Source organism: Gordionus sp. m RMFG-2023, chromosome 2, assembly GCF_954871325.1.
Source record: "Gordionus sp. m RMFG-2023 chromosome 2, tfGorSpeb1-WG-v2, whole genome shotgun sequence".
NCBI lineage: Eukaryota > Metazoa > Nematomorpha > Gordioida > Chordodea > Parachordodidae > Gordionus > Gordionus sp. m RMFG-2023.
This window is the reverse complement of record NC_088776.1, coordinates 13164075-13192026: the sequence shown is the minus strand read 5'-3', so window position 1 is coordinate 13192026 and position 27952 is coordinate 13164075. Positions and strand designations below refer to the sequence as shown.

At 25.7% G+C, this 27952-nt stretch overlaps 2 protein-coding genes and 2 long non-coding RNA genes across 11 annotated transcripts; 3 read left to right on the top strand and 1 right to left on the bottom strand.

The window, feature by feature from the left end:
* The first annotated feature begins 678 nt into the window (after positions 1-678).
* Positions 679-12602, top strand: LOC135924980 (ubiquitin-conjugating enzyme E2 K-like). 2 transcript variants are annotated; one of them, XR_010571476.1, is made up of 8 exons: positions 679-837; positions 880-1029; positions 2987-3069; positions 3831-3994; positions 4275-4342; positions 7375-7475; positions 11931-12003; positions 12493-12602. XR_010571476.1 is itself a non-coding variant. In XM_065460112.1 (7 exons), exons 1-6 carry the CDS (start codon positions 769-771, stop codon positions 7444-7446), a joined length of 606 nt encoding a protein of 201 aa, XP_065316184.1. In that variant the 5' UTR covers positions 679-768; the 3' UTR covers positions 7447-7475; positions 12493-12582. The 2 variants fall into 2 exon arrangements, 1 of the variants encoding a protein (XP_065316184.1); XM_065460112.1 differs by lacking the exon at positions 11931-12003 and having other exon boundaries at positions 12493-12582.
* LOC135924979 (tRNA-specific adenosine deaminase 2-like) lies at positions 8803-26748 on the bottom strand. 6 transcript variants are annotated; one of them, XM_065460108.1, is made up of 6 exons: positions 26616-26748; positions 26492-26577; positions 14018-14140; positions 12510-13970; positions 8992-9071; positions 8803-8927 (listed from the first exon to the last, which is right to left on the bottom strand). In XM_065460108.1, the coding sequence occupies exon 4, from the start codon at positions 13798-13800 to the stop codon at positions 12994-12996; it is 807 nt and encodes a 268-aa protein (XP_065316180.1). In that variant the 5' UTR covers positions 13801-13970; positions 14018-14140; positions 26492-26577; positions 26616-26748; the 3' UTR covers positions 8803-8927; positions 8992-9071; positions 12510-12993. The 6 variants fall into 6 exon arrangements, with proteins under 6 accessions (XP_065316180.1, XP_065316178.1, XP_065316181.1 ...); XM_065460106.1 differs by having other exon boundaries at positions 8992-9053; XM_065460109.1 differs by having other exon boundaries at positions 8992-9053; positions 26492-26561; positions 26616-26672.
* On the top strand, positions 12885-15228 carry LOC135924981 (uncharacterized). Of its 2 annotated transcripts, XR_010571478.1 has the most exons (4): positions 12885-13392; positions 13496-13630; positions 14590-14641; positions 14735-15228. It is a non-coding gene; the product is annotated as an uncharacterized LOC135924981 (long non-coding RNA). The 2 variants fall into 2 exon arrangements; XR_010571477.1 differs by having other exon boundaries at positions 12885-13630.
* On the top strand, positions 21103-24036 carry LOC135924982 (uncharacterized). The gene is made up of 4 exons (XR_010571479.1): positions 21103-21246; positions 21299-21364; positions 21761-22885; positions 22977-24036. It is a non-coding gene; the product is annotated as an uncharacterized LOC135924982 (long non-coding RNA).
* Positions 26749-27952: the final 1204 nt, after the last annotated feature.

Genomic DNA, 27952 nt, shown 5'->3' with positions numbered 1-27952 from the left:
CAACTTGAACAAATTTTATAAGCCAAATAAAAAAAGCAGCCAAAAAACCTTTCCAAAAATTTTCATAGACCATTGTGTTGTATATATTATTATTCCCTATCAAAATAAAAACAATAAAATGTTTCAATAAATTTGGTTCATCCACTTCATAGTTTCTTTAGAGAGTCATAGTTTATTATGGTTATTAAGATGAATTCCCTGCTATCAGGACCAGCGTCTACGTGAGCGGGGAGAGGGGTGTATGAAAAAATTTCCCTCCAATATATTTAAAGGGAGGAGGTGGGGAGCATTTTGTCGCCAATATTTTTGAAAAAAAGGGTAGTATCATTTTGCTTTTAATTTTTTTAAAGGGGGGATATAGGGTTGACATTTTAGGTGTGTAGAATTAGTAAATCTATTACTTCTTCACCAAGAATTTATAAAATATTGTAAGAAAAATTACCAAAGATAATATTTTTGAAATAATGTTAATAATTGAAAGTCTCTAGAGAAAAACTATTTTTATATTAAAAAAAAAGTGAAAAATCATAGCTATTATTTAAATATATATTATAGCCAAATACCTGCAATAGAATCTTAAAGATCTCCAATAAAATTATAAGGGGAAAAAACTAATAGATAGTATTCTCTCTTACGATCTGACAATATTCGACAATTAGTATAGGCCATGTAACATAGCATGACAGCAGACTACGTTATCCTTTTTTTCTAAGTTTCATATGTTTTTTATTAATCAGTTGAGTAAAATTTTAGAATTGTGAAAGATATATGGTGGATAATACCATTGCGCTTGCAAGAATCAGGAGGGAATTTAGGGAAGTGCTAAAGTCTGAAGAGGTAGAATATTAAATTCATAAATGTTTACATATTTGAACATAGACACAAGATTGTATTCACATTGAATTGGTAAATGATAATTTTATGGAATTACAGGGGCAAATATCAGGACCTCCAGATACACCCTACGAAGGGGCAGTTTATCATTTAGAAATCAAGATACCTGATACATATCCATTCCATCCTCCTAAAGTATTAATCTAAACTTCTTAATTTTATGATTATCTCATCTATCATTCTCAAAGAAATACCACAAATTATTCATTGGGATTGTACATGAATTCATTCTGATTCATAATTTTATCATTAAAATTTTAAGAGTCTAAAACATATTTAAACTTTTAAGTGCTCATAAGATGTTCTATTAAGTTTAATCATTTTTGTTTTATTAGACTATAAAATTTTAGTACATATTATATTATTCACAATACTATTAAGATACATGGTGATGTTAAGATCATGGTTAATATTTATTTGACAAGTGTTTTTATGAAAATATTCATAAAATTGTATCCTAGATTTAATTATTTAGAAATAATTTTATATATAAATAATATATCTATATAAAATATGCCTTACAATATTTAAAGTTTATAGTTATAGTTAAAATAATTTATACTAGAGATGCATGATATTTGGATTTGGTAATTGCTACCAAATTTGAATTTAAGCTTAAAGATATTATAGGAAGAAAAGGTATATATTCACATAAAAATCAGGTATTTTTGATTTTGTCAATTTTTGTTCATATGAATCTGATGATTTCTCTTTATATATTTTTACCTTTTTCATTTTTATCATATTTCATTTCAGTGTTTCCTTCTGCTTTGGGTATACCAAGTTTTAGATATCATGCATCTCTAATTTCTACTTAACTATTTTATTTATAAAGCATTATCTTAATCAGAGTTGCATAGAAATAACTCTTTTGATTAATAAACTGGCAGAGTTGCAAGTCAATTTGATAAATCTAAGCATTTAAAAAAATAGAATTTTTTTTTATTAGCCTATAATATGTATTATCCCAACAAGGAAAGAAATGAGCATGCAGAAAATCAAATTTTAAAATTTTTCCAGCCACTGGTTAAACTAATGGTATCAGCTGATACAATTGGCATTGTTATAGTTTGTTACATCTCTGATTATATTTATATTTAAATCAAGTATCAATGATTGTATAATCACATTTTTGTATTCTAAAGCTCCAAACAACAAATGATTTTGTTATAAAGATGATATTTTATATATGACATAAAAAAGTAGGCAATGAATATCTTAAATATATATAATACATTTTAAAAATATTGAATTAAGAGATGCATTTAAGAAAAAATAAGGTATAAAGATAGGAAATCTATTGATGCTACTATAACTTAAAGAATTATATATTAAATGGCATTCCACATCACTGTGTAATAAAAAAATTTCAAGGTTTTTATTTGTAAATATGTAATTGTTTATAATATTTCAATAAATATATTTAAATTTGTATAAAATTTCTATAAAAATTTTTACAAATTGTATAAAATATTTCAATAACAACATATCTATCATATTAGCTAAGGTTTTTAATTATTCTAAAATATTCTGTCTGCTAAATATTTTTGGCATATTGTCTAATAATTCTAATCATAATTTCTAAATTCATTGAATACTTTATTTAATCTAATAACATAAATACAAATTAATATAATTATATCAAATAATGAAGTTTAATTAATTATGATTAAAAATTATAGATAAGGTATTTACTAAGCACGACAAAATATGATGCAATATCAAACTATTTTACCTTTTAGTATATAAAATACTTAATTCATTTAATACTTTATTTGGGTAAGTATGTTTAACTTGGTTTAAAATTATTGCATAATATAATATTTAAAAAAACAACTTGTTCACTTCAATTATATCAGGCGCCATTTAATCGTTATAAAATATAGAACTAGTTTGATATTAAAAAAACATCTTATACATTAGAAATACGTTGTTTGGAAGGATACATCCATTAAGCTATATTTGTTTTTTCTCTCTTTGAAGAAACGTTCCCTTTGGAAATGGTCTATTACAAATTAATATTTTATTTATATCACATGAATTATCACATTATAATCATATGCATGAATTTTTATCATCTTAATTTTTAAAGGTTAAATTTTTGACGAAAATTTGGCATCCAAATATTAGTTCTGCAACTGGTGCTATCTGCCTCGATATACTCAAAGATCAATGGTAATATAATATTTATGTATTATTAAATATTATTTTTATTAATTTATTTTTAAAAAATACAATGTTATATTATAAATATTACTTAAAATTGTCTATGCTTTAAGAGTTTTCAATAAAATTAAATTAATCTATGCTAAACCAATTAATTTGGTTTGAATAAAATATAACTTGAAATTAATTTTTGAGCAATTTAAGAAAAAAAATTAAATTAAAGATTTATAATATATATATTGTAAATGGACGTTACCTGGAGTTGAATCGACGCTGATTCTCATCGTCAGAATCGGTCGATTTATTTAAAATGCATATTTTAACCGACTCCTATTCTATATCATAAGCTTAAATTATTTAAGAGAGTTGAGGTAGGGAACATGATGATTTAATTATAAGAATGGAGCAATATATTTCAAGTAATAATACAAGTAACCTAATATTTTTAGTATTGTATTCTTATAACATCTACCAAACTTTAAATAAAGTTTACTAACAAAGAAAAAATTTTTACATGATTCTTTCCCAAAGTCCCTACTTAAAAAAAAATTATTTAAATAAACAATCAAAAATAATTTAAACAAAATAGTCTAAAGAATTAAGATTTAAAAATTATATCAGAATTTATAAATAGTTTTGAATAGGAATCGGCAAAAAAACTTGGAATTATGCATTTCTAATAAATGCCAAATGATTGAAATAGATTATAAAAAAATGGGATGGAATTTTTGCCTGAAAACACAATATCTTATTATTTTATAATAATGAAGGGCTGCCGCCATGAATTTAAGAGTAGTCCTTTTGTCGATTCAGGCATTGCTCTCGGCCGCTGAACCTGACGATCCCCAAGACGCCGTTGTAGCCCAACAATACAAATCGAACCCGGATATTTTTCGTATCACTGCGCGCTATTGGGCCCATGTGTACGCGCACGGTTTGATCTTTGAATTCTTTAAAAAAAATTATAGCAATTATTTCCAATATTTCTATTCCTTATACTACTCTCCTTTTTAACTTAAAAGGTTTGCCATTTTAAGATTCTAATAGTGAAGTGTCATAGAATTTTATGATGCTTAAGTTAAGGTGATGGAAATTATAATTTCATTATAATTTGTCAGCGTTTAGTTATTTTATGTTTAACGAATTTTGATTCTGTCTTTCTTTAAAATATTATTATTTAATTTGATTATCATATAATTTAATAATTAAAAAAGGGCCTGACGGAAATCATTCTGAATTGGAAGAGAAAGTGAAAATACTCAGCGAAATGGGAATTGAAAAAGTAAATATATATTTTTTTTTATCATTAGATTTCATATTGAAAGCATAATTTAGATCTTCAATAATAAGAAAAATATTTCTTTACTTGGTTCATTTTATCCTGTATAAATCCCCACCTATTATTATATTCAGAGTTGGGCCAAATACCCTAGATTAAGGTGCAAAATACTTTCATAATAAATTTTGTTATATTTTCTAAGCTATATTTTAAAGTAGTTCGTGAAACACAATACGTTGAGCTAGTAGCTTAGAACTACATAAAATACTTAAATACATTTCGCCATAAACTTTTAAATAACATCCACCGCTTCACCCCTTTCAATTTCGACAAAAATTTGTAGGAACTTTATATAAATATATTCTAGTAAGATATCAAAAATGATATCTTACTAGATATAATATTTGTGGAAATTTTAGGTACAATAATCGCCCTTTTTACCCTTTACATGTTAGATAATTTGTATTTAATTAAAAACTAAATGAGTTTGAATATTGAATCTTATATTTAATAACTAAATCAATAATTGATAATTGTGAGGAAAACATCAAAATATTTTTTAAACAATTAGGAATCATCGTATGAGCAGAAATCAAAATGAATATGAGTTCCATTTTTTTAACATTTTTTCTATTATTCGTTTACATTATATCTAACAATTGTGCAGCTAAATGACTATTTTAAAAAATGTTGCTTATGTATAGATGGCTCTATTAATCAGTGGTATATTACTCAAAAATTTGGCGATGGGGGAAGGGGGTTACAATTTTTTTTATATATTATCAAAAAATATGATATATTAAATCGGATTTTTTTATTAAGAATACGAATAAATTCTTTATTTATATTATATTTTAAACATTATTTCACAAATTTTATACCTACAATATCTATACAAATTAAAAAATAATATAAATATGAAATTAAAAAATTTGCACAAATTTTCCATTTCATCGTTTTCTTTGGCTGTATATTTTTTGAAAAGATTACATTTCCCCTGCGATGATTTCTTTTCCATATTTAATATATGAATCTGGAATCCACTCCGATACCGAAGGTCTATTAATATTTATGAGCGTTAAATTTGACAAATTATTTACTCTTAAACTCGCTCGATTATCATTCACACTTGGTCGTACTGCAAATCAAAGTATCCACACACAGTTAAGAGTTTTTTTAAATTTTTCATCATGAATATCTTCATCGATATATTGTCAACCCATCAATGTTTCATATTTATTTAATTTCAATCTTGGGCAGATTCTTTTTATTTGCTTCACGCCAAATCACACGCCAATTTATTTTTGAATAAAAAATTATATTGGAAAGAATTTCTAAAATATAAAAATAATTCTTCTTTATTTTATTCAAGTCATTTTACCCATGTTTTCAAAGCTATCCATTAGACGGGACTGCATGATTCTAAGGATTCAAATTTACATTTTTGAAAAAATATTATAAAATTTTTGGTGAGGGGGCTCAGTCTCTTCTCAAAATTTAGAAAGGGGGCTAAAAATAAAAAAAATAGTGGGAGGGTTTGGTCTCCCTCACAATATACTAGGGTTGTTAAAAAGGCCAATTCGAGTTTATTTTTAAAAACGACCTAATTAAGATGTTAGCCTGTAAGCCTATCGATTTTGCTCATAGATAGCAGAAAGGTTTGGACCTATATTTGACTAAGATCTATTCTTATCGTTTTTAAAAATCGATCTGAATCGGGCTTCTTAACAACCGTACAATACATCCCTGGTTTTAATGTAACAAAAACATTGTTTAAAACTATTTTAAGGCAATTTAATGATTTAAATGTAATATCAAATATGTATTTTAAAAATTATTTCTTCTTAAAATTGCATGATATTTTTTTAATCAATTATATCACCTGAAAATAGTTTTAAACAATAAAAAATCGTCTTTTATAGCATTAAAACTTTCATGTATAACGCAATCTAATTTTTTATACATTATTGGCGATATTTTAAATAAATACCAGCCACCGCACTAATTTTTGAAGAAACTATTAGAAAAGAAATGATAGAAATTGGCTCATATTCCTCGAAATATTAATTTTAAATTTTCTACTGACCATAAGATGAATATTTTTTTTAAAATTTTTTATTGTTTTCCTCATAATTACCAATTATTGACTTTGTTATTAACATTAAATTCAATATTTAACCAATTTAGTTTTTATTAAAAACGAATTATTTAACATCGATGACAAAATAATTTCTTCATTCCAATATATACTATTTTTTATCTTACCATGTTCTATTTTTTCTTGCTTTTTATAAATTTTAACCACTCCTTTCAATTAATTTGAAAATTAAATTCCAATCTTTGCCTGGGCTACCTTTTAAATTGTCTTTTCTAATTTAACGAAATATATCTCAATTATATTTTCATTATTAGAACTTAGATTAGGAAAACTACCACCATACTATTATTATGCAATATGTTTCTTAATTCCTTCAACTCCATCATTAATATAACTTATCTGACGTATCATAATTCGATAATGAAATGTTTTTATATTTTTGGACATAATTTAATCTAATAATATTTGCATAGCGCAATACCTAAAATTTAAGCTTTATGTAGAACAAATGGATCGTCATAAGAAAAAATTTTATAAGAATTTATTGAAATGAGATTATTATCATATTCATCAATGTTGATACTGATTCCTCCTTATTTCTCTTCTCGACATAATGGCTCTAACATATTGTTAAATTTGTGAGTTGACTTTTCGAAATATTAATTTATAAACATTTTTCTTTAACAGACTAGCATAAGGGATTCTTGGAACCTTTGAAACTTAGAAAATTTGTTGCCACTCAAGTAAATGGAAGATGGTAGCAATATAATAATAACATAGAATTAAAATTTTAAAATGTGTTTGAAAAGTTTAAGAATTCTAAAGGGTTCCTTCCTTAAAAATATAAGAATTAATGATATAATGGCCATTAGATTCTCATTGAGAAGACCTTAGAACCTGGCACCTATGAATGTTATTTTTTTATATTTATTTTAAGAATCAAGCCCGTTTTGCATTATCATCGTCTTCGTGGGATGTATCAGCAGCCATGGAGCATCTTTTCTCATGACAAATATATACTATATAACCTAATCGTGGGTGAGTAATTATAATTTAAAATACGTTTGTGGACTTAAATACAAATAAAAGAATTTTATATATTGTATTTTTTAAAAAAAATATTATTTAAGTTAAGAGTATTATATTAAGATTGTAGAATTCTTCATTTTTTTTTATTGAGGTGGAATAAGCAGGAATTGAAAAGGTACGTCCCAGTATGTGGACAGTTTCGGACAAATATAAAATAAATGAAACCTGGTACGATAATTATATGTGTTGTAAGTTTTGTTAAAAATAAAATTTTAGAGCGCTAGTCTAAACAGATCGAGAGATAATGATCTTTAAAATCCAATAGTGTGTATATTTTTTTCCTACAAATTTTATGATAGTCCAACCCAAAATATCACAATTTTTATTAAATTTTCTTGTGATAAATTGATAAAAGAGCAAGATAATATATAAGAACATACTATTGATATCCGCGGAATATAATAAAAACTCACCAATATATACTCTCTAATATAATTACTTTTATAACTATAAAAATTATTTATAAACATTAACCTCGAAATAATAACGAGGTAATCTTATAATAGCCTTGTCCCAGCATATCCGGGCGGGAATCTGTAATTGGGATCGTTGTAAATTTTGGGATCAAAATTTGTTTATTTTAAAAATTTTTATATATTATTGTTTATATACATTTTTACGGGGATCGTTTATTTATTAATTTTAAACATATAAAAATATATAAGACGGGGAGAAAATAATGAATTTTAAAAATAAAAAAATGGAAAGCCGTCATTGAGATTCATGGAAACTTAAATAGTTGTCTCGAAATATAGCTATTTGGATTAATTGTAAAATTTTAAATGGGATCCATTATCCCCCATTTCAACAAAAAGGCATACAGTAATTATAAGATTATAGATGTATAAAACGATAAAAAATATAATGCATCTAAACATTCTGAAACATTTTATAAGATTCTTTGTAAAAAATCAATAAGAAATTATTCAAAGTGAAATCGGGATATCTTAAATAAGTGTTACTATCCTTATTTACGTTTTATCTATATCAGTAACTTTCCTTATATGATAATTGGATATCTACTTAGAAATATAATTTAATATTAAAATTACCCCCCCCCCCCTCCCTGTAAATTAATCTATAGTTCACGGGTGTAGATTTACTTGGTATAAACATTTCTAGGTTGCTTAGTCGAAACATAAAATATTTTCTTAAAATTTAAAAGGCTGCAAACATACAATTTCTTTATAAATCAATTTAATCATATAAAGAAAAGATTTTAACATATACATAATCATCTAAATTAACAAGTTTGAAAGTTAAATAATGGTCTTTGCCCTTGCCTTTTTTGAGAATATACTGTTATTACAAAATAAATTTACTATTCATGAACCAATTGCGCTCACACACTATATCTACCCAACATTAGTTATCCTCCTTCAACATTACAAATCACGTCATCTAATAATAATATTGATAATAATAATAAAAATAATTCTATGCCTAGTCATAGTTGTTCAAATACCTTGATAAAAAGTTCTCAGATATCTTGTCCAGAATATCTGGGGTGCACGACTCGTAGTTCACCTTAAAATATTTTCAAATCTATATTATATGACAAAAATAATATTTCATCCTGGGAGAAATTATCTTTTTATTTCATATACAAAAAATGATAATTACGGAAACAAATCTGAGTTAATCTCACAGTATCTACTTATCATAAAAATATACAATCTACTGATAACTCATAAGTAATTTTAATTGTAAAACTCTTCACATTGTTTTACCAACAACGATGTAGTAGCACCTGACTGATAAAGTGTATAAAAAATTTAATAATAACGAAAGATGGGCGTGGGATGTGAAATTAGGCATGACGGGCCTTCCCAAAATTTTTGTCGGGCGTGAACATAAATTTCCCGTGAATCAAGGAGATTTTAATTTTTAAAATTGTTTTTTATAAATATAAATTTGCAATTTTATAATTATAATATATATTTTCCAATTTAATTTGGTTCCTTTTTGAAAAAAGAATAATTTTTGAAAACAAAAAACTTCTGCATTTTATAAACAACATTTTTTCTATAATAAAATTTCAAATGAATGAAAAATAGTAAATCTTTCAACTCTAACAGCAATGGAAATTTGGGAATAAATAAATTTAATTTAAGTATACTTTATTTTCATTTATCATATATTAAAGGGTCTGGCCTTAATACAAAATTTTTAATGATTTGCCACATATTGATAATAATTTAGTATAATGATTGTAGCGTCTTATGCACATACTTAGATTTTTATAAATATTCAAAGAATGTTCGGCAAACTAAGCACAGATTTTCGTCCCACAATAAATGAAGTTTATCTATGGAAACAAAAATTAAAATTTTGTCAACATGGTTAATTTTTTAACCAAAACGGGATAAGCACTTATTTTATGGGACAACGGCAAACATGTGTATTTAGGGGACTAGTGATGCAAAATCACTCCGTTAAAGTCGGCCCAGTCTTTAACGCCAGCCAAAAAATCAGCTCAGCCATGGAACGTGAGCTTAAAACGGCTCAGCCTTGGAGTGCAAGCCATGAAATCGGTTCAGGCTTGGAGTCCAAACCATAAATCGATTAGTGAACCTTTTATATTTATTTTAAAAATTAACATAATAGTAATAGTAGATATTTTTGCTCCTGAACCTGATGATGATATATCAAAATGTAAAGAACAGTGTATTCATTTCTATATCTATACAATCCCCTCAAAATTGGAACCTAATAATAATTATACTTTCATAGACTTGTCGTTATTATATTTGACTTTTTTTAAAAAAAATATAATATCGATAGGAAATTTTTATTGGTTTAGAGAATATTAATCTCGAACTTGATGTATGAATGATCCATTATTGAAAATGACTATTGATTACTTATAATTTTTTTTATTCTTTTACAAGTTATTTTTTGTGAATATTGATAATTATCTTTATTTAAGAATATTTTTAATTTTTTCGGAAATGCGAAAGGGACAGTTATCATTGGTCATTTTATACTTTTTGATGTAATTTAGTAAGAAGGCTGTCATGTCATCAATTATGTTAAGAAATAAGATGAGCTTAGCGTTCTATATTTATATTTAGAAATCTATTTTATCTAATGGTTGCGTATTTTAGATAAAAGTAAATAAAATCGGACATTTTTAATATGATATTAAGTGTGCTAGGTCACAATTTCATAATAAATTTTTATTGGAAATAATAAAATTAAATATATTTGGTGAAAATAGGTTGTTTATAGTTGTGGAATAGCTGTTTGACCCTGAATTCAGTTAGCACAAATTCGGCTAAGTTGGCAAAAACTGGAAAAGCAATTTTTAGCATGAATGCCTGTGGCCACGAATTTGCATTAGTTGTGAATGCAAGGTCTAGTTTAAACTAGAGGTCTGCATTGGGTGGGTTTTCCACCCTCCCATAGTGGGAATGGTCGGGTTTTTAAAATATTTTTAACATTGAGCAGGTGGCAGGCCGGTTGAAAATTGTTTTAAGTAATGGGCGGGTAAATTTTTGACATATTTCATGCGAAATGAGCAGAACAGACTTCAATTTTAAAAATGATAGTTTTATTTCATAAAATTGCATTATAAAATGTTTAATTAAAAATACATATAAATAAATAAAGCAAATCAGACATTAAAATAATTTTTAAACATTAGGTGTAAATTTTTTTTAAAAAATTATAAGTGAGAAGATGGACGAGTTAAATAAATTTCAAAACGAGTAGGCGGGCTTTCTGGCTAAAAACCCGCCCATTTCGGAAAACCCTCAATTATTTTATATTTTTTACATCTGCCAATACCAATAGTATTAATATATTATTTTGATTGAAAGACAACTGACAATTAAAATATAAAAATTGTTTAGCAAGAAAACCCTCCAAAAATACAAGATAATATACAAGGTTCAAGGGGCAAAAATCCATTATATTTGTTTTTAAAATAAAAATTGTAAGAGGTTCGCTAATCGATTTTATGGCTTGCACTTTAATGCTGAGCCGATTTTTTGCTTATAAACATTGGTTAAGCTGTTTTGGAGTTGGTTTGAATAAAGCAATTTTGCATCACTACTTGGATTGCTGAAAGAAAAACCAAAAATATTTCCAAATTTATGCTAATAATATATTTAACTCATTATAGTATCAACTACCTTTTCTTTTGGAAATAAGGTCAAATCTCTTTTCAAACTTTCAAGTCAAAGAAACCATAAATTTCAAAATCATTTAAAATTAAACAAATAAGCCTTGGGTTAATCTGGTTTAATTGTAAATTATTCAAGGATTTATGGTCAACTACGACTATGAAAACTTATAATACTCTTTTCTTTTTTAAATATTTTAATATAATCAATACTTTAAAAATAATTATCATCCAGTTTCATATTTTAATCACCCCATTATATATAAATATTTTCATAGCCAACTACAATATGGTTAAAAATTCTCGAATTATTGCTATTTTAAATTGGCCAGGCTTGAATCAAACTTAAAGGTATTTTTAATATAATGATTAATAAGTTTATAATTTGTCATATGCTAGTTTTAGGACTTAGTTGAATACATGTTCAAAAATTGCATATTTTTTAAATTAACACTTAAATTCCATCACCGAGTAGGATTCTGCAAGACCAGACCTTAGGATTGGTCTTTAGATTATGATTATTTTTTTAATCAGGTTGAAAATATTTTTGTTGCAGTTTAAATTTATTTTTTTACAATTTTGTTGATTTTAGAATGATACTTATAAAATACTAAAAAAATAAAAGGATTTAAGGTAAAAAAATTGATCATCGGGTTGGGTTAGTAATAAGGCATTAATTTTGGAATTTGAAATAATTTGTTTCTTGCAAGTATCAATCACTAAATCATATGATATTAATATTTTCGACTAATTGTGTTTAAAAACTAAGTTATTATTGTAATTTATTTAGATGCTTTCTCATTCCTAAAAACTTTTTTTTATTAATCATATAAAATTTAGATTATGGAGGAAAATACCAGATTATTGAAATTGATGGCGATTAATGAATTATTCGGCAATTATAAATATTTACTATCTGTGCCAAAATTTATAACAGATATATTCTTATATAATATATCTTTATAAAATTCAAAATAAAGTTAAAAAAATTATTATTTAAAATTCGTAACACTTCAAGATGGTATAAAAATATTTGGCAGATTTACAATTTTATATTTAATCAGTTTAAAAAAAATATATTATTTGTATATTTAATTTGCAACACTCAAGATATAAAAATATTTGGCAAGTATTTACGATTTTATATTTAAATTATTCTCTAGGTTATTTACGTAATATTTTAAAATTATTCTCTAGGTTATTTACGTAATAATTTAAAATGCTTAAAATTTAATTTATAATGTAAGAGATTAGTATAATATTCGAAATTGATTTTAGAAAGTTTTGTCGGTTGATATTATTGATTATAGACAATAGGTTATAAAAGAAGCCTCTCATTAACTATTTCTTTTTGCTTATTTTTCGTATTTCCTTCGGAGCTTTCATATTTTCCTGTTCATAAAATCGTTTCAATAATTTTATAGCCTTTTCCGCATAGTTGTAACTCCAGAAAGATTCATGATCGATTAGCTCACCAATATTTTCTAAATCTTTGTTTTCATTGTTTGCTCCAAAATTAGACTCATCTAAATCAGTAAAATAATTATTTCCACCGATACAAATCAAAGAGATTAAGGAAGATTGGTCTTTATTGATATAAGGCACAGGTATTGAATTTGTATTAACTCGCAGAACGGAACCGCAACCACCAAATCGTTCGTTATCACAACCATAAAATACAGCAGGAATCGTCATAATTTTAAGAGCGGCTGTGCACATAATACAAGGTTCGACGGTCACGTAAGCAATAGTTTTTGACATAATTTTAGCTATGAAACTAGAGTAAAAAAAATTATTTGATTTATTGTCATTATTGGTTTTCTCATTTTCACTAATTTTTAAGATGCCAACTTCGTTATCAATAATCGTACACGATGAGTTTTTAATGTCGATGCTGGATTCATCATTGTATTTTTTCTCAATCCATTGCAAAGCTCGTTCTATAGCTACGATTTCGCAATGTTTAGTAGGATTTAAGGTGACATTAACTTCATTTCCACCCATCCCTATGACTTCTGAATCATTATATACCAATATGCAACCTACAGGCACTTCTAAATTATCTAAAGCTGTTTCGGCTAATTGAAAGGCTTCCTTTATCCATTTTGTGGCATTCAAAGGATAAGATTTAGGACATTGTTGATTCATTTTCAAGTAGGATTGTTTTATAGACTCCGGAATTTTAGATGATTTTATTTTTTCTTAATATCATACTTTTCAAGTAAATCGGATAATGTTTTTATATTATTTGAATCTCCGTTTTTCGTTTTCGATACTCTAGGAAGAAAATTTTGTGCTTTTTGCTTTAATTTTTCAAGCTAAAAAAAAGGTTAAGGAATATTTTTTTAAGATAAGGTTTTATTACATCGTCTATATCTAAAAGTTTGGACGTGATAAAACAGAAACCGACAAAGCCTGTTATCGTTATAATCGATGCTATTCCCAGCGCTTTGAATCCTAATTTTACTCCGTTTAACGATTGATCTACCTATATAAAAATATAATATCAATGATTAATTCAGTTCCTTGAGATAATTAAATTAAAATCAATTATGCCATTTTCTATAAATTGTCAACCTATTTTATAGTAATTTTATTTGCTGTAATAGAAAAAAATCTCTAAAATGTCAGATTATATTTTTAAATATAATATCTCACAAAATAAGGGAGAGAGATTAATTAGCCATAAGGATTTACTAGTAACCACCACTTAACTTTTCGATCAAATTATTTTGTCTTGAAATCGATCAAATATATATATTATTTAAACATTTTATATAACTCTTCTCTTTCAAAAAATAGTGACCTTCCATCCCACCCTCAATTAATAATAAAAGAAAAGAACATGGCATAAAATTTCATAGAAAATGTGATCGTTTTAACTAATAGATTTTAGAGACTATGCCGTATTATATCTATTATATATTTAAATTTTAGAAAATACCACTAACAACGTGAATTATATTGGTCTGTGATGAATCTTTCCAAGGTAACAAGTTTTTGTTTTATCATTGATTTTGAAATTACATTTATTTTAAATAACGCGCTATTATTTTACTCTTTGGATTAAAAAAAACTCAAGTTTTATAAAGATGGGATCCTATGACGAAAAATTCTGAAATATTAATGATTATTTGTGAAACTATTCGTTATAGTATATATAGATTCAAAATCAATGAAAAAGGGGCTAAAAAAAGTCTTACGAACCAACGAGATTTGAGATGCGTAATAATTTTATAGATAGAAAATAGTCATTAATATATCAAGGATTACATCCATCAAAATTCATCGCTCAATATTAGTATTTGTGTATTATTTACTGTTTCCTTTCTTAACACCGAAAAATATTTTTTTTTTGCTTATGCAAAATATGTTGCTTTCGATTCTTTTTTACTTTATATTTGTAAAAATATAATTATGTATATCTTTTTTTTAATCGTCCATGGTGTATAAATACCAAGGTAACTCACTGAAACTCGGGGAAATTTTTAATATTATTTTTTTTATATTTATTTTCTTTTTTTGATAAAGATCTTTTTATTTAAATCTTGTAATTAATTTATAATTTATAAAATGAAAAATATATAATTGGTAAACGATTACTGGAAAAAAAAAATCATAACAAAAGGACAATATTGAGGCATAGATCATAAAATAATGTAAAATAAATAAAAGCGAAAGCAGCAAAATTATTCAGAACCTATTCGCCTAATCATCAGGAGAGATCGAATACAAACATAGCCTTAAGAATGGCTATTGCGATCCTCTGCCTTATAAATATGCGATCGTGTAGAACATGGGTGAAAATTTTTTGATGTAATATTAATTCAAAGTTTCATTACTCAAAAATTTTAAGAATTTATATCTTTTTCTTGTGAAAATTTTCATACTTCAATTTTAAATTAAAAATAGAGTATATTATTTAAAAATTTTAAAAAGACGTGAGCTATATTGGATGCTACTAAGTTAGGACTATTAAATCAAATACTAGATAATTAAGCAATTTATTTGAATAAACAGAATATTAGTGCTGTAAACATTTCCAAAAAAATTGAACGCGTTCAACGTTCATTGACAAAAATCGAACGCGTTCACGTTCGTTCAAAATATTATGATAAATTTTTTTTTGAATATAATTTAATATAAATAAATGTCTTCTATATTTTAGCACATTATGTTAGCTAAAAAATAATATAGTTTTATTTTGATGATATAAATATAAATGCAATATAATATAGCGAATGAAAATTGTTTTTCAAGATTTTTATCTGATAGACAGAAACTCTTAGCAGTTATTACGACATTAACTATATTAAAAACACGCACTACAAGGGCAAATGAGGGGATTGCGGTATTATACTTAAACAACTCTTCTAAAGCGGGGAATTTATTACAAACATTTATTGTCTTGCCCTTTGCTTCAAAATATTGAGATAAGTTAACCTCCTCCAATCCATTCTCTACTTCTTCGTCAAAAAAAGGGATATCTCGAAATTAACAGTTCCTGCATTATCATTACTAGGGTTTTCAATATCGCTATAAGTTTATTAGGTTCGTTCTGTGGAAGTTTTATCCATGGCCATTGAGGCTTGAATATTGGGTTTATAATTGCAGAAAGAACATATTGATCTTCATATATATGTTCTAATCTTAAAATAAAATATATGTAATTAATTTGATATTGATAGGTTTAATAACTTTTATGAATCCCATTTAATACTGCGTCTATCATTGATCATATTTAAGGCAACTAATTTTTTAAATTTTTAAATAAACTATCGTTATTGTTGGAGTCAAATAGCCCTAATGCATTTTTTCTTCAAATTTAATGATTTTACTTAGTTATATTATATAAAATAAAAGAATTAATATTGCAATCAAATGTCGTTTTAAATTGGAAATTGAAGATTTTGAAACTGATATAAAACTTTTTGGATACATTTAACATTCGGTAAGTATTGAATTCCTTTGATATAGGATGTTACTCTAAAATATTTATCATATTTGGGTCATGGTAATGTTAATTCATCTGATTTTAAATTTTCAGAATCAGAGGATGACATGAAATAATAATATCCATACTTACAATTATAAACAATAATATTCAAATTAAATAATTATGACTTGTTAAAAAATTAAAATGTGAAAAAGGAAAAACAGCTGATTAAAAAATATGAGACTTTTTATTAAAAAATTCGAATTAATATTAAATTTTACAAATAAATAAAAAATAAAATGTGTTTTTAAAATTGAACGAAAGTTAAATTCGAACGCATTCGTCAAAAAAAAGGAACGCGTTCACGTTCAAAGTTCGTCAAAAATAAAGGAATGCCGTTCATCATTTTTTTCAAAAAAAAACAAACTTCGTTCATGAACGCGTTAAAAATGAACGCGTTCGTTTACCACACTACATATTATATAAACAATGATAATATAGATATATATAATTTTAAGGAAAAACAAAAATAGATATAAACTCATATCAATTAAAAATTTAATTAATTTACTTAAATTTGACATATTTTTAATATTACAAAAATAAGAATATTCACATATATATTGAAAGGAATATTTTCTTCCAATTCTAGGGATGCTCGCCTTAAGATTCCTCCATTAGCGCTCAATACGTTGAGTATGAGTTGATATATCATTTGGGTCTATAAAGTTTCTGCTGTGATAAACCGAGTAATGATCATATCTAGCTAATCCATTTGCAATTTATTAAAAATTCAAAATAATATTTTTTTTCTTTAAAAGTTTTTATGACCGAGGTTTTTTTTTTCTATATAAACTACTGGAAGACTTTTTGAATGGGTCAAAAAATACACAATTCCTTTTTGGGTAAAACTTAAGGTCAAATTATGATAATTTTTTAACTTATTTTTTCGTTGCTTATTTTATTTTATTTTCTAATTACTTTTTTATATATTAGTTTTATATAAATTAGTCGAGATCGGATTCCCTTATCGATATATCGTATCGTATGTGAGTAGAAAGAAGGCTGTGAAATCATAATTAATGAAATTAAGCAAGTAATTGCCTCGACTATATGTATTCTGTTATTTGGTTTGGGATATATAGATCGATATTGATTTAAACGTCATAAATTTTTAAATGGGGTTTAGTTACGGGGAATAAGGTGGAAGATACGCTATATAGTTATTATAGCGGCACGATGAATGGGCACATTATCTATAATTATGTGTAAATTCAACGGCAAAATATGATAATTCATCCAGGTAGGTTTTAAATTTTATTGTTATAGTGCCCCATCTATAATCGTGTATTTTTTGAGACCATTAATTCCTATGGTACATCAAACCGATGTTTTCCCCTTTGAATAGGGAGTTTGACGGATGATCTCTTCAGAGGTACCCATCCAAAGTGGGAAATGAGGTGAGAATTGAAGCTTGTTTATCCAAACGGAATATATTTTGAAATGGTATGTTCATCATTTTAATATACTCTACGAATATTGATAATATCTGAAGAATTTTATCTATCGGGTTCTTTTAAACTCTTTTCCGGCTCCATCTCATTGATTTAATCTAGATATTCCATCCCTCATTTTTAGATTAGATAATAAATTTTCCACTATATTTTTTATCGTCAATCCATTATTATGCTCAAGTAGGTGTATTATTCCTCCCTCTTTAATTGATTATGCAATCGGCCAAGAGGCCATCGTAGTATTCGGGGAAGGTAATCCTTTTGAATTGGTATACCGAAGCAATGAATAAATTGAGGTCCTGCGCCATTGTTTTTATACTCGCCTGTTCATGTATAGGTTTATTAAGCCATTTTTTGGCTACGGCGATTTTTTCCTGACTCCAATTTCCATATTTCTTTTGTGGTTGGGAATAGGTATCAAAATTTATTGTAAAACCATTTTTTTGATTGGGTAAGGAATTATTTATTTGTCAAATAAAACTGAACGTGAAATTTTGAGAATAAAATGGTTCTTCCTGTGAGGAAAAATCTAAAAAATTATATATAACAAACCTGTAGATGTAGAATGATCTAATACGGGAGATATTGAAATTATTCATTATAAATAAGTTAAGAAAGGTTTTTAAAAAAATTTTAGAGAAAAAAAAGAAGATTGTTTGTTTTAAATTTTTTTATAGGTTTAAATATTTTTAATAAATTGCAAATGTGTTTTTATAATTCTGGATAGGTTTTAATTTATTGGTCAACTTGGTTCATAAAATCATCAAAATACTGTAGTTTATTTTGATGATTTTTTACCAGGCAGCCCCGGTTAGGTTACCTCGCGCTATTAAGCGATATCACTTAAAATAAATAATTTTTTTTTTTTTAAATGTTTGAAGATAAAATATTTTACTTCAGAATTGTAAATTGAATTATTAATTTAGTTTTTTGGAATTAAATAAAAAACAAAATGATTGTCTATCTTAACCCAATCTTAAACAAATCCACACTTTTACTGTGCTGGGGCCTTGCACCCTCCTCTAAAATAAATTGGAAGAAAAGCCGCACTTATACTGAGGAGAATTCCGTTCTTCTTTTCAAATTTAATTAAAAAGAAAGACGCACTTATATTGCTGTGCGGAAAATCGTGACGAAACCCCTAATCGACCGTACTAAATCCTATCATAACCGTTCGAACAGCCAGCTTAGTTCGTCCCGAATAGATGAACAGTTTTATTATATTCTACATTTGTGATAAATTGTATTAATAGAAAGTATGACAAGTCAACGGGCATTTGACCAGTCAGAATCATGGTGGAATGGCCAAAATATTAATTTTAACATTCTCTGAATAAACAGTATATGTTATGGATAAAGATTTAATTTCCATTTTATTTTACATTAATATATGAACTAGATGTTTGCAACAAACAAGTTTTGTCCAGCCCATATGGAAGGCTTAAAAAGATTAAAAATATTATTTTTAAAATAGCGAGTATTAGATTTTTGCGGAAGTAATAAGCAAGACGGGCATATATTTATTAAAAATTAATTGTTTAGTTCATAATATTGCATATTTGATAAGTTTAAATAAAGATATAAATAAATAGCTAAACCAATTAGTCAAATAATTTTAAAAAATGGGCTTGCGATTTAAACAAATTTTTTAAAAAAATAGGCGAGCGGACTCTTTTTTAAGCATGAGCGGATGGATTAAAAATTAATGGCCGGTCTAGTTAAAACTCCATTAATTGCAGACCTCTAATCTGGACTACATATGGAATATTACATTTTATTTGATTTAAAACTCTTTCAACCTTAGAATGCAAAGAGTGAAAACAATGGTTTTTTTTAATATAAAATTTTCAAAAAAAAACAAACTCCTCTTTAAAAAATAATTTCATTATTTATTTTAAAATTACAAACGGATCCATTTTTTAAAAATTGAACAGAACCGATTATGATAAAAGTAAAATTTTTAATTAAAATAATATATTCGTAGCCGGAACCTTTTTTTAAAACCTGGTAATAAACTTTCTAAAAGAACACGAAATTAATATTAAAAATGTATTCTATTTTAAAACTTATGCCAAAAAATGTAGTTTGTAATGTATTTTAAAAAAAAAAGATTCTCAGGCATGTCACAATGGTTACAGATACTATCATTAAAGCTGTGTATTGACTCGTTTATTTTTAAAATTTTAAAAACAGTTTTGAAATAATTTTTAAATTGAAAAAAGGAATGAGTAAATCTTTACGAGTTTTTTAGATATCATTATTAATCTAAAAAAAATGAGGTCCAGGCTGCTTTATGAATAAAATGCTGAATTACAAAAATTAAGTTGAAGGGCGCGGCCTAATGTAAAATATTTGAAAAAAAACAGAAAAATGTAATAAAGCAATATTATGTTGTTCATATTAAGTATTGTGACAAGGATCGTCATAAATAAAGAATAAATGAATGAGTGAAAGAAATAAATAAATGACAAATTTAATTTTCATTTTCGGCTTTTATAAAATTCTTTCTCTATTTCTAAATAAACTGTATTTCTAAAATGAAGGGGGAGGGGTTTATAATTATCCGAAACATTTTACACTTTTGAGTTGGCTCATTTAGGATTATAATAGGTAATATTATAAAAAGCAAGCAATCAATTTTGTTCCTTATAATATGACAGGAAGTTCAGCCCTCACCAGTGGCGTAGACAAGGAGGGGGTTGAAACCCCCCCCATAACCCCGAAAACAAATTTTTAAAAAACTGTTTTAATTTAGAAATAAAATAAATAATATATACGATATCAAAATGAAATATATTTTTATGAACTAATAAAATATTAAATAATAATTAAAGATATATTGTAAATATATTTTTATTGTTTAATTAGATATTTATAAATTTAATAATAAAATTTTAATTGTTAAACTAAATTTAGATAGTTTTTAAAATTTTAGTTTATTTTTTATTTAATTCCAACATGGATATAAGAAAATTTTTACTAAATAAAGGTATATTGATTTAGAAATAACAAAATCCTCAAATGAAGATGGTAAATGGTATTCCTTTTATAATATCTTTTATTTAAATCTTGCAATTATAAATACAACCACTATACCCAGGGGAAACAAATGAGTTAGCTATAATAAAATCATCAAATATAATGGTATAAAATTCTAAATTATCATTTACAAGTTCTTTTAATTTTTTATAATTAGAAACATTATGTGTTATAAAAGCACGTGAGCTCTCAGTTGATTTGGCTGGAAAATCATCAAATGATGGTATGGTATTTTATAATATAATTGAGTTGTATTTTTTTATTTGTAAATTATATTATTTTTATTTGAGTTATTTTGCAATGTGCTTTTTTAGTTATAACTCTTTTTATATGAAAAGCTCATCATTTTGATTATTGTAAATTCCTAAATAATCTTTAGATATTACAACATTATAAGCACAAGCAGAGTTGGGCAGTATTATGAAAACTTGTATCTTAGATAAAAACAAATAATTTCTATTTCCTTCTATCCCTGTCTTTTAAATTTGTAATAAGTAACTTTAATCTTTATCTAAGATATATTTTTAATAAACTATATTCTTTTATTGTTGTGCTGCTCAGGTCTGAACTCTACAATTCACAATGAAATATATAATATAAAATTTAAAAAAAAATATAGATGAGAAAATCAATGTCCTTAAAAAGATATTTCATTATACTTAAATTTTCAGTTTAAAAATGATAATGAAAAATTGTTAGCTATTGAAAATATTTGGACACCTGACAAATGCTATAAATTTCCATTGCCCTTGGATAAAAGAAATTTAACATTTCAAACATTGTGGCTTAACAAATATAAGTGGCTTGCTTATTCAGCTAATGAAAAGGGAGTTTTTTGTAAAGTGTGCGTCATTTTTTCACCAAGATATGCTGGAACTGGGTTACAAAAACTCAAAACATTGGTAAGTCAAGTATATACAAGATGGAAAGATGCTCTTGAAAATTTTAATTATCATCAACAAAATAAATATCATCTCAATTCTTGTGAGATATCTGATGCTTTAAAAGCCATCTCTATGAATCAAAAGATATCAATATCTATATTGAATAAAAAAAAATTTGATATTGTTACAACCAACAGAGCAAGAATAATTATAATAACAGATGCAATCATTTAGCTAGGGAGGCAGGGCATAGCATTAAGAGCTCATAGAGTATCAGCTGGCCCCTTAACACTTTCATCTTCTCATAATGAAGGGAATTTTAAGGAATTGCTGAAACTTTTATGCAACAATAATGATAATTATATAAAGCTTTTTGAAAGCTCGGCTAATAAGGCCACCTACCTTAGTCCATGCTTTCAAAATAAAATTATATCCATATGCAATAAGTTTATATTGAAAGAAATTTCTACAAAGGTGAAAGCATCACCATTTTTTAGTGTTCTGGCGGATGAGACTTCGGACGTTGGGCATAGAGTAATTATCCATAGCAGTAAGGTTTATTGATATGGAATCAGGTGATTATAAAATGAAGGAACTCTTTGTTCAATTTAATGATTTACATGACACTAAATCAGAGACGATAGCCAAAGAAATTTTAGCATCCCTTCAAGATCTAGATTTAAATCTAATGAGAGGCCAGGAATATGATGGAGCTCCCTCAATGAGTGGTCACGTTAAGGGGATGCAGTCAAGAATTAGAGAGCTTTATAGCACCGCTTTATATGTTCACTGTAGTTCACATTGCCTAAATTTGATGATATCCGAGGCATGTGAAATTCGAGACATCTGGAACAGTTTACGTAAAAATTTTTTAATTTAATTGGAATTTATGAAATTTTATTATGTATTATAGATATCTTTTTATAATTTAATATATTTTTCAAAATTTAGAAACAATATCGTCGGTTTGTGACTTTTTCACACCACCCAAAAAGAGACAGCTATTTATCCGAACATTTGATGATATTGATTCAAATAATCCAAAAAAAAAACTAAAACGATTTTGACAACAATCAGTGAGACTCTTCATTGGATTATATGAAGTTATTTTTGCAGCACTCTAATCCTACGTATCCAGCAAAGAAAAGAATTCCTCAGATGCTGAAAATTTCTTACAGGCGATTACGAAGTCACAATTTTTAATATCAATTCAATGTGTATATTTTTTATTTAATTATACATATGATTTTAGCAAAATGCTTCAAAAAATTGATTTGGATTTAAGAGAGGTTATGAATAGGGCAAAGGATATTGTTGAAATATTAACAAATATCAGAGAAAATGTGGATGAAAAATTTCATGATTTTACGAGAAAGAAAAGGAGATCGCTAATTTGTTTGGGATTGAAATTTTTAAACCTAGAGTAGTTTCTAGACAGTCCAATTGCTTAAATATTTATGCCTCTTCGATTGAGAATTTTTATAAAATAAATATTTTTATTCCGCTTAATGACACATTTTTATTTCAATTAAAAGAAAGATTTATTAGTCATAATTTTATTTTAAAAAGTTTTTATTTTCTTCTGCCGGTTGAGTCTGAATTGTTGATTACACGTGAAACGCTAGAGGATATTAAGAAAATCTTAGAGTTTTATTCTGATGATTTATTAGGATCGTATGATAAGTTACTTTGTGATGTCGAATTTTGGTATAAAAATCTTGACAGAATAGAGTACTCTTTGAAACCTAAAAATGCTTTGCAGACCCTTTCCATGTGTAATTGCACTTTAGATTCCCTGCCAAATATCAAAACATTACTTTTTATTTTAGCTACTTTACTGATTATACCTGCACTAATGAAAGGTCTTTTTCAACTTTGAAAAGGTTAAACCTATTTAAGAAATAGCACTGGTGAAAACCATTTAAATAAATTAACCCTTTTAAATATTTATAAGGAGATTATTCTAGATAAAAATTTGATTCTAGATGAATTAGCCAAATCTCAGAGAAAAGTAGACCTCTCTTTATAAATTCAAATCATAAAATTGCTATATAGTCATAATATTTATGTATTTTTAATAAAAGTATTGCATTTGCAATAAGAATTATTTATATTCTGATTCTTTTGTATTAATTATAATTGTTAAATTATATTTTTTTAAATACTGTACAAGAATTACTTATATTTTATTGAATTATATTTTTTTTAAATATAATTATTTACAATAAATTTTAAATTTCTACATTTTGAAATTTATTTTATTGTATATTATTATTAAAATAAATGCATAGTTAAATAATGGGATTTTATTTATATTAAACTATTTTAATAATAAATAGAATCTATATCTAAAATGTAATTAAAATAATTATTTTTAACACTCAATCAGATATATTGAGTGATCTTAAAAAATGTAAGGTTCGGGGAGCAAATTTTTTTCTTTCTAAACTGGATGGATTAATTTACAATTACCTAAACATAGATAAAATTTTTAGAATAATGCTTTCAGTGGCTTATTAATCATAAATTTAGCCAAAATTGTTACTAATATTTTTTTATTTATGCTTGTTACTATAGTGATTAGACATTAATAAAGCACATGATATTGCCAAAATTTAAAAATAGAGTTTGGGGGTGAAGCCCCCCAAAAAAAATTTAAACCCCCCCCCCACCTCTTATGGATAAATCCTGGCTACGCCACTGGCCCTCACCTTTAAAAGCTACAATTGGTAAGATTTATGGTTATTATATTGAATTAAAATTTTATTCTTTATTTTGCCCAAATAATGTCATCAAGTCAGATAATAGGTAAGAAGCAACATGTCAAAGTAAGTATTTTGGGCCCAGTAGGGATATGGGTAAGCAGCTTCTTTCCTATAATTTTCTAGATTTTTGGGCGTATTAATATTGCATTTACAACATTAGGAGAAATAATATTCTCAATGAAAAATTCGAAAATAATTCTATAATATTTTCAATAAAAAAATTGGCACATCTGCTACTAAATTTTTATACAACACAAAAATATTACAATTCAAATATTCACATGACTTATCAAAGTAATAAAAATAGTTAGTTACAATTACAAAATAAATAAAAGGCAGCATAAAATATAATCATTTTAATTTATTAAAATAATAAAAAAGGATCATTTTTCTTAATAAAATTATTAAAATTGGTCAATTATATCATATTTAAATTTATTTGATACAAATATAATATCATAAAATGACTGAAAGTGATTCTAATATCTTGGATATCATGAATACAGATGGCAAAATTAATGCTTCAAGAAACAATCAAAGCTTAATTGTCCAGAAAATACTTAACCAATGGCTTGATGATAAAATTAACCCATTATTTTATTCGAAAATGCAATTCAAGGTTAAAATTGAGGATAAAGATATTATTGAACCCTATTATCGCATTTTGGATATTGGTTGTGGTGATGGAGAATTAACAAAACTTATCCATGATACAATATTAAACAGCAAAAATGGGTTAAAAGGAACAACATTTGGATTAGATACTCCATCTGAAATGATTGCGCATGCAAATGAAAAATTTGCAATAAAAATAAAAGATGCCAATGATAAAGGAAATAATAATGATTTATGTTTCAAAGTAGGAAATATTTCAAACATACATGAACTTCCTAAAGAATGGTTTCATACATTTGATTTAGTTTTGTCATTTAATTGCATGCATTTAATGGAAAATCGTATACAAGCCTTATCCAATATTGTTAAATTCTTAAAACCAGATGGAGCTTTTGTATCAGTTTTAACTGGTGAACAAACAGAGCTTATGATCAATTCAGAAATTAACAACAACCAAGAGGATATAGGTGATGGTATACTCAGTAAAATCAAGCAAAAAATTGGAATAATATATGAAAATATTAGTACATATCTTTATGAAAGGTTAATAAATTCTATGCCTTATCTTCCATGGAATAGTTCACATATTTTAACTGAAAATTTAGTCAAAACTTATGTAGAATATATAAAGGAAGCTGGTTTTAGAAATATAAAAGTTATGCCAATCAAAGGCAAAAGATTTATATGCCTACCCTCAATGGAGCACATGAATAAAATTCACATGTTTTTTTCCCCTAACCTGGAAAAAATAAAAGATCTTAAAGAAAAAGAAAATTTTACTGAAGTATATAATTCATTCTGCTTTGAGCTTAATAAAATCACAGATGATAATAAATTAAATTCAACCCCTGCATATTATATAATTGGTCATTTTTAAATAGAGTATGTTTGAATATTAGGTAATATATTGTATATTATGCCAATATATATTGTTAAATGAGTATAATAAACACTACTGACAATTAAATCATTTAAACGCTAAACATTACATAATGGAATAAGACTAAATGAATATAATGTGCTTGTAATATTGAAGATTATCTTATATAACAAGTTTTAAATTAAAAACATTTAAAATATAAAAACTTGATTTTGTCTTTTTGTTAAAGCTAAAGCTGAACTAAAACCAATGAACGATGCTAAGGCGCTGATAGTGCTAATATAAATAATTTCTATATATCCATAAAAATATAATTATAAAATTAATAACCTTTCGTTTTGATTTTTCTATGATCATCCATCCTTTTAATATTTTATTCAAATTTCATTCATTCATTTGAAAGGAGTTTGAAATGCTAATGAATGAGTAGGCTATATATCATTAATGTAAAAATAATAGAAATGAATAGATAAGTTAAAATTTATAAAAGCCTATAGATTTAATTTAACATCATATGATATAAATATAAAAAAAAACTTTCGCATTTTCTTAAAATTAATAACGTATATTTTTTTATTTTTAAATTTGAATTGTCATTCGTTACTAAGATATTTTATTTAAATGACTAAAATGGTGTGCGAGGATGTTCAACTGGCTAAATTCTAATGTATTGACACTCTTTATTCATCGGATGAGATATCCAATTACCACACTATGTTCAAATAAAGACCAATATGATTTTACCATTTTATCAATTTAAAACATGTGCGGGAAAAGCCATTCCTTTTCCCAATAGCAAATCAATAGAGTCAATGCTTGCTTTCAAGGGCACTAACCTTTTAAAAAGAATACCTCCAACATGATAACCAGTAATGTAGTTTCGAAAGAGGCCAAAATTGTTTGAAACCTTTCCCCCCATCTGATTTCAATACCTATTTCAATTAGTGGTTGATTTTTCAGTCTTCTCAAAACAGGTATATTTTGATTTTATTTGTCCTCTAGCTGTTTCATCAAAATGCTGCATTAACCTCTCTCTGAGAAGTACTAATAATATATATTACAAATTAAGGAATATGTAGTCAGTAATTTGTCTACCTTGTTATATTCTAGTATTAAAATGGTTTTGCCTTTATGTATTTTACTGTTACCATAACTTTAAATATAATTAACATATTACAAATATATGTAGTTTTTATACTTTTATCTGTAATCTGTTTACACTGCGATAGTCTATTTATTTTAAAATGGTTTAGTCTCAATATACTTTACTGTTTTTGTCCTTAGATCTTAAATTGGTTTTAGTAGATTTTTTTGTTTATAGTAGATTTAACCAACATATAACAAATATATTTATCTACTTAATACTTTTAATGGTTTTAAAGTGGGCTTAAATTTCATATATAGTAAATACTTTGTTAAAGGTATGTTTTAAACTTCATAAAATAAGTACATTGGATTAGTAAACATTATAACATTTAAATGTTTTTGCTTCACATTTGTTAAATTTAGTAGATTTTAGAGATTTTATTAGTTTTTAAACTAAATAATTGATGTTTTGACTTCTCAATATATATATAAATTACATTTTATAAATATTAGTCTAAATTAGTCAAAGTTTTTGACTTCTCAACATTAATATATTACATTATATACATATAAGAAAAATT